General features: G+C 44.8%; 1 protein-coding gene across 1 annotated transcript in view; it reads left to right on the plus strand.

The window, feature by feature from the left end:
* LOC102940290 (potassium voltage-gated channel subfamily KQT member 1-like) overlaps positions 1-10,806 on the plus strand; it is a 742,437-nt gene extending 731,631 nt beyond the window's left edge. Inside the window, exon 17 of the mRNA XM_043532723.1 lies at positions 9,436-10,806. Within this exon, the coding sequence (XP_043388658.1) occupies positions 9,436-9,591 (156 nt within the window). The 3' untranslated portion in view covers positions 9,592-10,806. The remainder of the gene's footprint in view (positions 1-9,435) is intronic.
* Positions 10,807-16,391: the final 5,585 nt, after the last annotated feature.

Here is a 16,391-nt window from a genome sequence, read left to right on the forward strand (position 1 = left end):
GTTGCTTAAAAGGGCTCTGTTTGCTTTCAATTAATGGAATAAAGATTGCTTTCAAACCAAAACAATTCTTTTATTAAAAAACAACAACCGGAGGAGAGAGACAAACAAAAAAACACATCAGCACTGTGGGGGATGGGGGAAGGTAGGGTCCCAGGAGGAGGTGGGGTCCTGGGATGGTTAAAGGTTTGTGTATGTCCAGGTATTATATGCAACCTTGTCCTTTGGAGTACAGTGCAGCGGGTACTGTTCTTCAGCAGAGCGAAACTGCAGAGGGATGGGTGTTGAGTGCAGTGGGTACTGGGAATCTGCAGGGCTAGACTGTGACAGGGCAGGAGTGGAATGTTGCGGGTACAGACTGGACCCAGGAGGTTGATAAGAGTGTGTTGGCGGTGTCTGGGGGGCTCATGGGAAAGAGTTTTGTGACAGCAGCTGCAGGGGAGGGAGGGCACCGAATTGCTAGGTTTGCGGTGCTAGTAGCACCTGGAGCATGTCTGCTTGGCACTTCATAATGTTTAAGAGCCACGCTGTGGCTTCGTTCTGGTGTGCCGCCTTCTCCTTTCGGTCCCTCTTCTCGCTGTCCTGCCACTCCTTCAATTCCTGTTTCTCGGTGGCAGAGTGCATCATAACATCATGCAGAAAGTCCTCCTTAGTTTTCTGTGGCCACTTTCTAATTCTGCACAGCCGTTCAGCCGGCGATAATAAAGAGGGAGGCTGAGCTCCCAAGGTCATATCTGTGAAGCCAAAATGCGACATTTTACAGAAGCAGTATTGTTTGCAACACACAGACCACTGATTCAGTGATTTAAAACACTGCCACTATTCACAAACACCTGTAACTAACTGGCCGACCCCAGGCAGGCACACATGAGCCACAAGACCCCCAAAATGGTGAGTATCTGCAGGGGCAGGGGAAATCAGTGTACCCTACTGTACACTTGGCATGTGACTCTTGGGGAGAGCCAGCACTGTGGGGGCAGGGGCTTATAACCATTACTGTCCCCATGTTTTCCACAGGCTGTGTTCATTATGGAAGATATTTCGCTGCTGAGGATGAGCAGGGAATCAAGGGAGGGTCTTCTCCAAGACTGCGGCTTCTGCCCTGGCCCTTATGCAGCTCACCTGTGTGCAGCAGTTGTCCCCACCACCAGTGACAGCACAGTGGCATGGGAAAGTTACCCTTAATGGGGCATGAAACACAGCAGCTCTGCCAAAGAACCTGCGGCAGTGGATTGCCCAGTATCTCCATGAGAGTTTCCTGGAGAACTCTGAGGCAGATTCCCGGGAAGTGAGGGAGTCAGTGAACACCTGTTTCTGCTGCTCAGACTAGGCATGTGGGGGTACGCACATCCTACAGACACAAGCCTGCTTTCTGCAACCCTCCTGCCACCAACAACTAGCTTCAGTGATTCCCAAAATCAAAGACACTTATCAGGGGCCTCCTCTCCTGTTTGCGCTTCACCAAGCTCTGACCACTGTGACTGGCTAGCCTCCTCCGGGGTAGAAAAGAGCTCCTGGCTGCATGCATCTCTGACCTCTGAGTCGCCCTCTGCCTCTGGGTCCCCCTCCCCCTCCACATCCTTCTCCAAGATTTCCTCCTCCTGGCTCGGTCCACTCTCGACTGGCACGCGAGCCAACGAAGTATCCACAGTGGCCTTCGCACTGGAGGTGGGGTCGCTGCCGAGTATCATGTCCCGCTCTTTGTAGAACCGGCAGCACCGGAGCTGTGGTTTGCCTCCCGTGCCTTGTGGTAGGTGTTCTGCAGCTCCTTCACTTTGGCCCTGCACTGCAGTGTGTCCTGGTCATGGCCCCTTTCTGTCATGCATTGTGAAATCTGTCTGTAGGTATCATGATTCCTATGGCTGGAGCGCAGCTGGGACTGGACAGCCTCCTCTCCCCAAATGCTGATGAGGTCCAGCAGCTCGGCATTGCTCCAAGCTGGGGATCGCTGGTGCGTGGAGCAGGCAAGGCCACCTGGAGAGATGTGCTGAGACCACTGCACGCATCAGTGAGCAAACAGGAAGGGGACTTTCAAAATTCCCAAGGAATGTACGGGGTGGGGCTGACGGTTGGTCACCTGAGGGCAGGGCAGTAGAGTTCAAACTGATGACTAGAGAGGGAGAACAGGCACTGTGGGACACCTCCCGGTGGCCAATCGCAACGCTGTAATCAGCCACGGTGTCTACACTGGCACCACAGTGCTGAACCCCCGGCGCAGAAAGCTGTACGCCTCTCGTCGAGGTGGGTTTTTTACAGCGCTGCAACTGCGCTGTTTCTGTGCAGGAAGTGGCTTGGCAGTGTGTACAGTTTGTACGGGAGTGTGTGTGAGTGCGAGCGTGTGTGTGTGTGTACGGGAGTTACAGCGCAGAAAGCTGCTTTACTGCTCAGAAACTTGCCAGTGTAGACAAGGCCACAGTTAAAATGAAGAGTTTCAGCAGCACCACTAAACTGACAGATGTTTGCATAAAGTCTTCTACTGATAGCAAATAAATAGGTAAAAATGAGTCTGGTAATTCACAAGCAAAGAAAACAGGGTTAGAGTGATCAAATCCATTGATGCAACTACTAGTTTGCCCATTTCTAATTATTAGGCAAACAGGAGATCAAAGAGAATCCGGCTAAGCTGTAAACCAAGCACATTGTGAAGTTTTGGAATAAGGTCTTTTAAAAATCCTGTCTTCTATCCCCCATACCAGTGTTGTGTTCTGCACTATAGCACTAACATTCTGGATATTTTCATAAAGACTCTGCTTTTCAGCTCAGCTATTTTGATCAGCTTCGCTGGGATTGTGGAAGTCTGGATTGCTATATGCCCAAGGAAAAAGGAACTTTCAGAAGGTGAAAACTTTTTTTAAAAAATGTAATACAGGCCAACATCCACTTAGCAGAACATAAGCATGTTTGTGGGTTCACAATTTAGTGTTCCAGCAGCATATCTTCCCCTTATACTCCTCATCTGGAAGCAGTGCAAGTCAGTGAGTTGTTCACATATTTGATTTCTGCCTTCCAAGCCTCCAGAAATAATATTTAAAAGACAGACACACCCATGAAGGGGAACATTTTTGTTTTAAATTGAGTGAACTTTCTGAAGATTATGTGGCTACTTCAATTCACTTTTTCCCTCTTTTGTTTATTGTATAGTTTGCTTTTTGTGTGTGTGTGAGGAGAGGCAGACAGACGGAGAAAAAATTAAGCTCACTCATAATGATTAGGAATCTATCCAGCCTGTGGTAAATTTGACAGCACAATTCAGTCTTCCACATTGCTGTCATTCTTAGGGTCCCCATTTTCACACTGCAGAAATCCTTTACAGATAATCAGTGTGAACTCACTGGGCTAAAATGAAGTATTTAAAAAGGGGCCAAAGGCCCTGGTTTTCACAAAGGCAGACTTATAAGCAACCGCAGATGACAAACAGTCAGATACAGAATGCAAACACTATGTTCAAGGTTAAGAGCTCTGACTTGCTGAGGCCCAGTGGCTAACATGACCCGATTCCCCTTTGCTCCCTGCTATGACTCATTGGAGCTGGTTTCAAGACTCTTTTTTTAACTCTACCACATGCCATTATAGAATCATAGTTCCTTCTCAGAAGGAATGCTAACACAAATATAAATCTCAACAACTCACCCTAAAGCCCCAATAGCAACTTCATCTTTCAAACTGCATTTCCAGTCTCCTTTCTAAAGGGTAGTTGAGGGTATTTTAAAGCATTAAAGTTTGTAGATTGTCTCTGGAGCTCTTTTGTAATGTGGAGGAGCAGAAGTTTTGTTGCCATTTGCCAGTGGACAGCTGCCAAACTCACCTGTCTCCAAGGAGCCTACGAGGAGCATATCACGTCTCTGAAAATTCTGTGGTTAGGCCTGCTGGCTTCTCACTTTACTCAGCTGAGAAATGTGTTCCAAATTTAACCCTTTGCCCTTGCATTTGCCTGGATATGTTATTCCAAACTGACAACTTGTCCTGTTTGCAGCTAGGCTGAGGGAAAGTGGCAGTTGTTAGGAGACTTAGCAGGGTTAGCTACATTATGCCTGAGTGTCTAGGGAAAATTAGGGCCTGATTCTGAAAGTTTTACTCATGTGGCAGCCTTGACTCCTGAGAGTAACGCCACATACCTCAGACAGGCCCTGAGTTGCCAAACATCTCATTTTGCATCTATTAAGCGAGGTTGGCTAGCCTAACATTTTGTATCAATTTAAAATAGTTTCTCAGCCCCAATCCAGCAAAGTATTGAAGCATGCATCTTTCTTTAAATGAGTGGTTCCATTGACTTCAGTGGGATTATGCCCATGCTTAGCTGGTACATGCTTATGTATGTAGCTGAACTGGGGCCATAAAGCAGGGGACTGGAGGACTTGTGCTTAAAGCACAGGATTGAGAATCAGGACAGTTCTGCTACAGATTTCCTCTCTGAGTTTGGCCAAGTCACTTAATCTCTCTGTGCCTGAGTTCCTCATCTGTAAAATGGGCATTAAAATACAGCGTGTATCTAACATGCACAGGAATGTTGTGAGGCTCAGTTTATTAATGACTGGGAAGCTTTTTCAGGCCCTTGTATAGAAGACGCTATGGAAATGCAAAATGTTATCTCTGTTGGTAAAGTGCCATGCAATTCTTTTTATATGGTGGATTTTTTTTTTCCTTTTAAACAAAAACTTTGGTGCTTCTTCCTACTGGAGAAAATACATAAATCCTGTAACAAAACTATTATCAGTTACATGCTTTCACTGAATTGGTACATTGAGAAGCACGGTATTTTTGAATGATTATAAAACATGTTGGCATAATAGATTTAAGATCCAAGCATATACTTTAGAGCAAAATTGACAAAATCTCACTACAGAAGTCCTTAAAATGTCTTTTATCCATCTGGTCGTATTTTCCTGCTTAAAGCTCTTATACCCCCATCTTCTTCGTGTGTAGTAACTCTGGTTTAATTTCTGCTCTGTACATTATTTCTGCTTAAGAAAGATTCTGTTGAGTCACGACTGGCGTCAGCCAAACAGGCTTTTCAAGAACTGGGGAGCAAGAAAATCAAGGCTGTGGTTTCTAAATTAATTCCAGGCTGCTTAACCCTTACAGCTCGAGTGTTTTCCAGATTTCCAGCCGAATACGTGCTTAACAGAACATGCCGATTTTCTGTCTCCATACGTTTTTCTCTGTCTGTGTATGCAACACTCTACACACACGGGGTACATCTACACTCCAGCTGGGGTTGTGGTTTATAGTTTCGTGTAGGCCAGTGGTTCTCAGACTTTTGTATTGGTGACCTCTTTCACACAGCAAGCCTCTGAGTGTGACCCCCTTATAAATTAAAAACACATTTTTTTATATTTAACTACCATTATAAATGCTGGAGGCAAAGCGGGGTTTGGGAGGTGGAGGCTAACAGCTCACAACCCCCATGTAATAACTTTGTGACCCCCTGAGGAGTCACGGCCCCCAGTTTGAGACGCGTGAAGCCCACACCATCCTCTCTTCTATTTTTAGGAGGAAGCCAGAGTATAGCTAATGCTGGTACGTCTACACACACTGCTATTTTCATCCCCCGGCTACAATGTAGATGTATCCGTACACACCCACCACTGTGACATCATAATACCTCAACAATGAGCTGTTCAATGAGTGACTTGACTCAATTGTCAGACCCTGTCATCCGTTCACCTCTGACCCACAGTCCCACCACTCAGTAACAGCTATGATGAAGATGGGAGTGCAGAAGGCAGGAAAGAAGAGGAGGAAAAAGAGGGCAAAGAGGAGAGGAAAGGCAGGATTCTCTTACTCCAACCATAAGAAATGTTCAGAGCGTCAGACAGCTTGGACTAAATTCACCCCCATGTCATTTCATTGATGTATTGCTCCAAAGGGTTAAGAAATGAGAACAGGTCTGTTTCTACCATTGACTAAATTCGAGAGAGAGCTGCTGTAACAGCATTAACCCCTTTCAGGCTGATTTCTGAGTTATAAGACAAGTTAATGGTCAGAGTACCGCAGATCATATAGGGGGCATGTTGGACCAGGAGGAGGATGGAACTCCCTTATAACCATCTTCAGTTACTGTTTGGTCCTTTAAGGACATGTTGCTAGTATAAGTTAGAGCAACTCTGAGGCTGCTCTCACTCACCTTAGGCCAGGACCAGCACAGGCTGGCCCAGAGAATCAGGGAGCTGTAATAAGCAATGTAACATCCCACTCCCCTTCCTGCCCCAAGTGGTGCTCAGACAGGGGGGAAATCTTCCCCATTGTATTCATAGTATTCTATAACTTTCAGATAAAAATCTGAGATAAGATGGAACCAAGGTTTTATTGGCTTCCAATAAAGGCCTGTCAGCCAACCACAAGGGAATTGGGTGGATTTTCTTTTAGAGATTTTAATAAAAACTAGAGACACTACCACCAAATACCACCCCTCCCCCTGCTTTTTTTTCATAACAGACTCAGGGGTAAGGGTTATGTCCTTGAGTAACCTCTAAGATCATTAGCATGGTGTTGAAACCCTCTAACCACTGAAACATGAGTCTCTGAAAACTCACCTCCACGCAAACCAATTCCAACCCCAGACTGTCTTTAGCAGTTTAGAATCCAAAGCAAAAGGTTCATGCCATACCCGTGTCCCTGGTTGTTGTGACAATGCTATATAGCCAGATATTAATGGTCTATGGCAACTGTTGGCGTTAATTTCAATAAGGTTGTAAATCAGTTATTTTAAGCTAGCATTACTAGAACATAATAGTTGCTGAAAAATAAAAGTTTGAAAGCTAAGCCATGTGGAGTTAAGGTTCCGCAATCACCTTAACTCTGACCTTCAACCCTCAGTCCAACCCACTTTATGGGGAGATGGGTCTATTATAAGTATTACAGTAATTTTAGAAGCTTTTGTAAGATTTGATTACACAAGAAGAGGAAATGCATTCCACCCATATGCCTCAGTGTCTTTTGCTAATGATGGTACTCTTACTTCACTCGTCAATTTATGCAGAGTGGCTGGGATACAGGCGCACAGCAGACCTGTTTCTGAAGGGTGTCGCCTTCAGATCCATTTAGGGATGTGTGTAGGAATGGAGATCTCAGATACAGTGGGTCCCTAGTTGGTATGCAGAGTGTTGATTAAGTAATAAGGTTTTTCTGGGTAGCAGTGGAATGGTAGAGGTGGACAGTGCTGTTTCTGTAACATATACAGGAAATAAATTAATAGCAAATTGTCCTGGAGCCTTGTGATTTTTGTTTTTCCCCTTTTGACCCCTACTGTGGTAGAAATGATGCTGTTGTAGTGGGAGATACCACCCTGTTCATGCCTTCAGGCAGGGAGATGTGTGGAAATGAAATTCTGCTCCTACCTAATTGCCCCTCCAGGGATTTAGAATGGTGAAGGAAGGAGTGCAGATTCTGCTGCTAAAAGAGAGGTTCAGTCCCATTCTATCTCCCCCATGGTTGGACAGGAAGCACCAGTGCTTAGGGACTGGCAGGAGCATGGCCAGTTTCTCCTGGTTGCCCTGTTGAGAGAATCGCTGAATTAAAGGGCAGGCATTTCAGCGGGGACACGGTATGTGTGTCTGTCTCTCTGTTGGGAGGGGCAGATCTCCACCACTGCCTTTCCCGCCAAGTGGCAGGTTGTCTATATGTAAAGATACTGGCAGCCATGGTGATGTAACTTACATAGACAATTCTGGTGGCCAGTGGGTGTGTATAATGAGAGCGAGTCGGGGTAGGAGAGTGAATAATGTGCTGCTGTTGTTTTTTAAAGAACTCTCAACCTGATAGACGTTCAATTCTGGCAGCTATTGTAAATTTCCTAAGCTATCCTTTTTAAAAAAACAAAAAAGGCTAGATATATCTCTTTAAATGAAAGATTTGTTTAGGTCCAGTATCACTTTAAAGGTTCAACCATCATTAGACCCAGTGGGGACGGATCAGAGTTTTCAAAGGTTCAGAGTTTCACATCAGATAACTCCAAAATGAACCATCCAACATTCCTTAAAATACTAGTTCTCCTTGGGCTCGCCTGCACTACAAAGCTGTGCTGCATTGGAGCCCTGTTGTGAACAATAGAGGCAGCTGACATGATACTGACCAGGACTTGCAGTCACAGGAGCCCAGAACAATTCATGTTCAGCATAGTGTCGGATAATCGTGATGGAATCCTGCAGGTTTAATCATGATTAGCTCACTAGATGCTGAAGGTGGCAACATTTTGTAGTGTGGATCAATCCCTCAGCAACAACTGAATAATGCCAATGTGGGGTTTCTGGGCCGAAGCCAAGATTTTTCAACATGATTAGTGATTTTGGGGTGCCTCCGTTTTCTTTAGTGTCCAGCTTGACGCACCTTGAAGGGGCCTGATTTTCAGAAAGTGCGTGTCCACCCTCTGAAAACCAGGCTCCTTCAAGGAGCCTTCAGTTGGGCACCCAAAACCACGACTCATTTTTGAAAATCTTGGCCCAAATCATGTTTGAAATGATATTTCATACATACGAGAAGACTTTTCCAAAAGCAAAATAACCCTCTCGTTTTTCAAACTTGCATCTCCAAGGCATCTTGTTGGATAGAACCCAGCCGTCAACAGAAAACGTAAGAAGTTCTTCTCTGTCTAGAGAACAAGCATGAGAAATTTCGGCTGGAAAGCCAGTGATTTAATGAAGTGAAAGGAGCAATCAAAATCAAGCTTCTAATAGAAAGTTAGTCTTTATACCATAGATCCATAATTTACCAGCAAACTAGAGCTCCGATATTCTTTATAGGCCAACCTTCGAATGATGTACATAAATGCACATTGTACTAGCTAAATCTCCAATCATAATACATATCACAGAGTTGTCTATCATAAGTGCAGGAAGGGGATCATTCAGTGTCCCAAGATAGTTATATATGGAGTAATGGCCTAAATCTGAGGAAGGCAGAAGTGTAAAATAGACTTGGGGGAAGAGGGAGGAATTAAGATAATCTGAGCAGTGCAATACATTATCAAAGCAGATCTTCAAAGGAGGCACCCTCACTACAGATGATCTAAGATAGGTTAGATAAGACACTTCTGGGAATGCTGTAGTGATCATCCCTGCAAAATGCAGAGGGTCAGAGGAGATGACTCAGCTAGCCTTTGCTGGGCCTGCTTTCTAGGACCACTAATCTGCTATTTCTGTGGCTTTGCCAGTGACTTTATTATAGCATACGGTTTGATCTTCACATTAGCCTAAGCACAGAACTGTGCACAACACAGTGGTTTGGGGAGTTGTAGAAGCCTCTTGTTTTTGTATTTGGTTTACATGGGTTTGTGAAGATGCCAGTCCTGTACAAAATAGTTCTATTTCCAATATTATCAGGCTGCCCCTTTGCAGCAGCACTGCCATTCTCTTTTAAAATACGTGTAGGTAAGCACAAGAGTGAACAGGCAGAGGGTGTGTGACCATCTGATAGACCATCCACTTTGTGATTTCCTAACAGGTCACGCAGATGGACCAAAAGCTTGATGACATCCTGAGCAGTCTCCAAACTCAATTTGGCGCTCAGCCACAAGCGCAGACATCAACCCCAGCCACCCCAACTGGTAGACGTTTTCGGTCATCCTTGGATTCCCCTCCTATGAACCGGAAAATGTAAAAGCAGCAGGATACCACCCGGTCACCTTCTCCTTCTTTCAAGTATGGTTACTTTTATTATTGATGTCTGGAACTTCTGCATTCGTCATTGGCTGAAGTTAAATATTCTGCGGCAGTCTGTTAAATTAAAAAAAGCAAAAAAGCTCATCACGCCCCGATGTGTACAAACCCACAAACTTTTGCACCCAATATCTTAGCAATTATGGGAGAATCCATGTCAGCTTGTGGGATGCTGATAGTGTGGTAGTATTTAGGCGGACTGTACCCATATATACACACACACAGAGCACACTGTTAAAGTGAGAATCCCATAACAGGGTAGGACAACTCTCATTCGTAGGTGAAACGAAAGAGGATTGCCTTTTTGGCACTCACTCTTCTGTTCGCACTAGCTTAATGCATGCAGCATGCTCGAGCAGGGGAGGGGGCCAGCATTTGAACAGGAAACAAATGGAAATCAGTGAACAGGAAAATTAAACAGCATGTTTTGAAGTAAAGACTTCAACCAAGCAGCGAAGATCATGAAAGGGGCAGATTTATCTGCTAGTTTGAATGACAAAGTAAAGACAACAGGCTACTGATTAAAAATATGAAAGTGTACAGAGGCTGGTTGACATGCGAAAGACTGAAGCAAGACCTCAGCTAATTAAAGCAAAGCGTTTGCCAATGTGACGAGATGCACGTTGGAACAGACAGAAATGAGAGATAAAATCTGCTTCGGGTAACAGCACAAGAACATTTTAATAGCTATCAGCTGCACTGATGACTGTTATCCAGAATGTTCTCACTGTTTTACTTTCAGTCAGTGAGGATTATTGACTCCAGTTGCCTTATTTTTAATAAATGAAACTGGTATAATAACGAGATGCGTAAAAACATGCAAAGCCCAGTTTGAATGACTGAACTAACCCTGTACAGCCGCAGTGCTGCCGGCGTGATGTTGAATGACAATGTTTTGAAAAAACAAATGCACACACACTGTAGATGAAAGCTAGTCTTTATCTAAATAAAGTGCTGTATATAAAAATGCTGTGTTTTCATGTAATTTGATTGTAAATTGAGTACATATGCTGGCTGAAGTATTGTTTCTGTGAAATGCTAATGATGCGTACAATTACCTGTGTAAGAAAATGTATCTTCTCTTGCACATCAGCCAAGCAATAATATTGCTGAATATGTAAGTAATAACGGTAAATAAAAAGGTATATTGTTATTTACTCAGGCCTTTTTTATATTTGCCTTGATGTTTCGTGGTAAGTACTGTCAACCTAATTCAGAAGAAACTAAAATCAAACCGAGGTCTTTGAACCCTGTAACAGCTTGCAGTGAGGGGTAGGATGGACTACCCTAGGAACTCCTGAGCTCTAATCCTGGCTGTGACCGTAAGAGCGTCCAGAGGGCCAGGGGCTTCCCAGTATGTAGCAGTGAGTATCAGCTGGCCTGACCGGCTCAGTGTACCCCAACTTACTTTTGTCATCATCTGTATCTAAAGGATGACATGTAAGGTATCATATGCAAACTGGCAACAAGCTGGTCAACATTATTGTGTGGTATACGTAGAGGTGGTATATGAAAACTTATGAATGTGTGCTGGAAATATGTTCTTCAAGTGTGTTTGGCAGGCAGGCAAAGGAATGTGGTTCCACCTGCTTGAATGTGTCTCCAGTGTAAATTGAGCAAGGAGAGACAATGAAATTACATTTACATGCCAGGTAGACAAAGCCATCAGGCAAGCAAGTGTGGGGGATGGTCACTTAACAGGGGATGGGAGCTGCAGCTCCGGGAAACCTTCCTGCCTCCTGAAACAAAGTCATGGACATTTGGAAGATATAAGCAGAGAGAGAGAGCACGCGCCATTTTGGCATCCTTCACCTGAAAAGTCAAAGGGTATGTCTATACTGCAATACAAAACCCATGGCTGACCCGCGTCAGCTGACGCAGGTTCATGGGGCTTGGTTCTGTGGGGCTATAAAATTGCATTTTAAATGTTCTGGCTGGAGCCCAGGCTCTGGAACCAGGAGCACCGGAACAGGGGGGGCCAGAGGGCCATGGCCCCATCACTTTTAAAAGTGGAAAGGCTACGCCCTTCCACTTTTTACTGGCCATAAGTGTGAGCGACAGGGGAAGGGCGAAGAGGAGCAAACACGGGGCGGGGTCTTGGGGAGGAGAGGTGGTGCTGGAGTGGTGCATCGGGGCAAGGGGTGGCGTGAGGGCAGGGGCTTATGGAGAAGGGGTGGCATGAGGGTGGGGCCGTGTGGAGAAGGGGCAGTATGCGGGTGAGAACTCTGGGGGTGGAAATGATGCAGCACAGGGGGCGGGGCCATGGTTCAGCTGCCTGTGGCCCCCTACCTTTAGGGCACTTCCACCACTCCAGTTTGGGACCCTCCCCTCTCACGGGATCCTGGCGTCCGGGCTCCAGCCTGAGCTTGAATATCTGCACTGCAGAACTGAGCCCCACGAGCCTGAGTCAGCCAGTCTGGGCCAGCCAAAGATGTTTTATTGCAATGCAGGCAGACCCAAAGAAACAAAGCGCTTTGAGCTCTGTGTTGGATTCTGACTAAGAACTGGCCAGTCATGCTGGAAAAACAACTGTGGTGAGAAAATGACTTTGAACAAAAGACACTTGGTTGTTAAGTTAGGTTTTAGTCTTACTTTTGTTTGTTTGAAACCATTTCTATCCCAACTCCTTGGTACCTTTCTTGGTATCACTTCAATAGCTGTTCTTTGTTAATAAACGTGCACTTGTTTTATTACATAGCCATCCCAGTGTGGTCTTTCAGACTGAACAGTGAAATCCTCAGTCATGCTAATAAGCTGGGGCTGTTGACTGCCTCTTTAAAGGAGCAGCAAACACATAAGGCTTTGGGAGTGTTTCAGTGGGAGGGACTGGACACTACAGGGGAAACTTGGGGCTGGACACGCGGTTGGTGTCACCCTGTAAGGAATGACCCAGCTGGGGTGAGACTACGGTGCCATGAGCACGCTGCTCCACAGCACAGAGGCATCAGGGTTACAGGGCAGGCGGCGACACGCCTTACTGATCTGGGCTGAACCCCAAAGCATCCCACTCACTCTGCTACTGATTCACTCTGTGATCTTGAGCTAGTTGTTTAGGCCCAGGTCTTCACAGGAATTGAGGCACTGAACAACAATTGTTTTCAATGAGGATCTAGGCCTTCCCCTCTGTGATTTGTCTGTAAAAAAGGGATTCGCTTTGTTTATTATTGGTTTGGCAGGCCCCCAAAGTGTGGTGGACTCTTGACAGAACAGACAGAAGATACAGTGCCTGCCCTGAAGCACTTACAATCATGCTTACGTGGCTCACAGTATGGAGTGTTGATGTTACAAATCCATTTAGGTGCCTCAGGAGGTGTGGAGGATCAAATGAACGTACAGTACTTTGACTATGTAAATTGCTACGGAGGTAAAGTACAGCCTTGGGTATCAACATGTAGCTGGGAACATGAAGTTCATTGGCATAATCAAAGGTCTGAATGAATGGGGGTTGCTGAGGTCAGAGATCTGCAGAGTTAGGGTTTGATCCTATGAGGTGCTAAGCGCCTTCCACTCCCACTGATGTCCACGGGCATTGAGGATGCTCAGCACTTCCCAGGAGGCATTCTGCACCTTGCAAAGTTAGGCCATCAATAAACAAATGACCATTTTAATGCAGTCAAATCGGCCACTAATCACTTATCCCTTTGAAACTCTTTTCCAGATTTGTGTGTCTGGGAATTCAGGCTTGGAAAGAGCACTCTCAGGCTGATTCCAGTCTGCAGACTGGAGGCACTTCTAACACACAGCGCTAATGACATGCGAGAGGCAATGAGAGAAGAAATGTGCTTTTAATTAGATCAGCTGATGAGCCCCCATTCTGTTTTGGCTGATTACTGTGGAGAATTACTGAGCATTACCAAATACAGCATGCAACATGGGAAAATGGTAATTAATCACTGTCAGAGGAATGCTGAGCTGCCGCTGGCTATCAGGCAGAATTGTGAATTTCAGAGATGTATCAGTGATACCCGTTAGTGCTTTCTACCTAATTCTCTTGGACCTGGCATCTACTTTCCAATGTGCTCCATTGTGCCACCAACAAGGAGACTGTCTCCTTCACGCTCCATTGTCCCCAGTAGTCAGAAAGGAAAGGAAAAGAGAGCAGACATCGCTAGAGGGACTCATGGATTTTGCTTTGGAACCCAACCACTCCAGCAAATCTAAAGGTGGGCAAGATGAAATTTCCTTCCTGGGAAATACCAAATGTTTGTCATTGGCATCCCTTATCATTTCCATTACTAGTAATTAATAACAACCCTCTTTTACTTATTGTGACACCTGAAAAGGGGGTCAGGGCAAAGCACAACACAATAAAGCTCTTTACTGAAATATACTCATTATAATAACATTTTTACCCTATGAAACTTAAAATAAATGTGATTGGTCCAATATGCAGGGGGTAAAAAAGGAGGGAGGGAGAAAGAAAAGAGTCATTGATGTGAGGCCAAGAGTGATGATTTGAAAAAACATTGGATGAAAAGAAATTGAAAACACAGAATTATAGAAATGTAGGGCTGGGAGGGACCTTGGGAGGTCATCTAGCCCATTCCCCAGCACAGATGTAGGACCCAGTATACCTAAACTTCCTCTGACAGGTGTTTGTCCAACCTGTTCTTAAAAACCTCCAATGATGGGTATTCCCCCACCTCTTTTGGTAACCGATTCCAGTACTTAACTACCCTTTTAGCTATCCTAAATCTCCCTCACTGCAGATTAAACTCATTACTTCTTGTCCTTCCTTTAGTTGGCATGGAGAACAACTGATCACTGTCCTCTTGGTGACAGCCCTTCTCATATGTGAAGACTGTTATCAGGTTCACCACTTTTCTCAAGACTAAACATATCAATTATTTTAACCTTTCGTCACAGGGCAGATTGTCTAAAACTTCGATCATATTGTGGCTCTCCTCTGGACTCTCCAACTTGTCTACATCTTTCTTAAAGTGTGACACCCAAAAAAGTGGAACAGTTATCTCCTGTGTCTTACATATGACAGTCCTGTTAGTACACCCCAGAATGATGAGTCTTTTTTGCAACTGAATCACACTGTTGACTCATATTCAACTTGTGATCCACTATAAGTCCCAGCTCCTGTTCAGCAGTACTAGTACCTAGCCAGTTATTCCCATTTTGTATTTGTGCATTTGATTTTTCCTTCCTACGTGTAGTACTTTGCTCTTTATTTAATTGCATCGTGTTGATTACAGACCAATTCTCCAACTGATCACGGTCCTTTTGAATTCTAATCCTGTCCTCCGAAGTGCTTGAAACCCCTCCCAGCCTGGTGTCGTATGCAATTTTTATAAGCGTACTCTCCACTCTTATCCAACTCCTTAATGATGTTCCAGTATATCATAGTAATGAGATTTATTGTATTGTCATTAAAGATGTGTGTGTGTGTGTGTCTTTTTTTAAAAGCAAAATCTTTTGCTATTGTTTTCAAGGTGTAATATGTTCCACAACCTAAACCCAGCACCGCAAAAGCACAATCACTTACTAATATAAGGTGCAGTGGTAGGATACCTAAAAGGAGGAGGAGGTATGGCCCCAGACACCTCTCATCACGACAAGTCTCAAAGAGGAAGTCTTAAATGTAGCCAGCATCTTCGCCACTAAGGGAGTTAAAAACCAGCCATCACTCATCCCACCACTTTGGCAGCAGCCCCTCTGGAGGATGCAGGGTGGGTATAATGTGCTCAAGAATGTTCAAACTAGTGAGCAAATGTGCTTATTCTTGCTTTCTGAACAAGCTACAAGTGACAGAGAAATCCTGCCATTTGGACTGCTGCAGAATGTACTGAACTGACTGAGTCTTGAGGACACCAGGGCAGGTAGCATAGCCTATGCAATTTGCACCCATCCCACCATCAACCTCAGCCTGGACCAGTCCACACAAGAGATCCACTTCCTGGACACTATGGTGCTAATAAGTGATGGTCACATAAACACCACCTTATACCGGAAACCTACTGACCACTATGCCTACCTACATGCCTCCAGCTTTCATCCAGACCACACCACGTGATCCATTGTCTACAGCCAAGCTCTACGATACAACCGCATTTGCTCCCACCCCTCAGACAGAGACAAATACCTACAAGATCTCAATCAAGCGTTCTTACAACTACATTACCCACTTGCTGAAGTGAAGAAACAGATTGACAGAGCCAGAAGAGTACCCAGAAGTTACCTACTACAGGACAGGCCCAACAAAGAAAATAACAGAACACCACTAGCCATCACCTTTAGCCCCCAACTAAAACCTCTCCAACGCATCATCAAGGACCTACAACCTATCCTGAAGGACGACCCATCACTCTCTCTATGTAAAAGAATAAATGGACACAAATCAGATGTCAAGAATTATAACATTCAAAAACCAGTCGGAGAACACTTCAATCTCTTTGGTCACTCGATTACAGACCTAAAAGTGGCAATTCTTCAACAAAAAAACTTCAAAAACAGACTCCAACGAGAGACTGCTGAATTGGAATTAATTTGCAAACTGGATACAATTAATTTAGGCTTGAATAAAGACTGGGAGTGGATGGGTCATTACCCAAAGTAAAACTATTTCCCCATGTTTATTCCCCTGCCCCCCCACTGTTCCTCAGACGTTCTTGTCAACTGCTGGAAATGGCCCACCTTGATTATCACTACAAAAGGTTTTTTCCCCCCGCTCTCCTGCTGGTAATAGCTCACCTTACCTGATCACTCTCGTTACAGTGTGTATGGTAACACCCA

This window comes from Chelonia mydas, chromosome 1, assembly GCF_015237465.2.
Source record: "Chelonia mydas isolate rCheMyd1 chromosome 1, rCheMyd1.pri.v2, whole genome shotgun sequence".
NCBI lineage: Eukaryota > Metazoa > Chordata > Testudines > Cheloniidae > Chelonia > Chelonia mydas.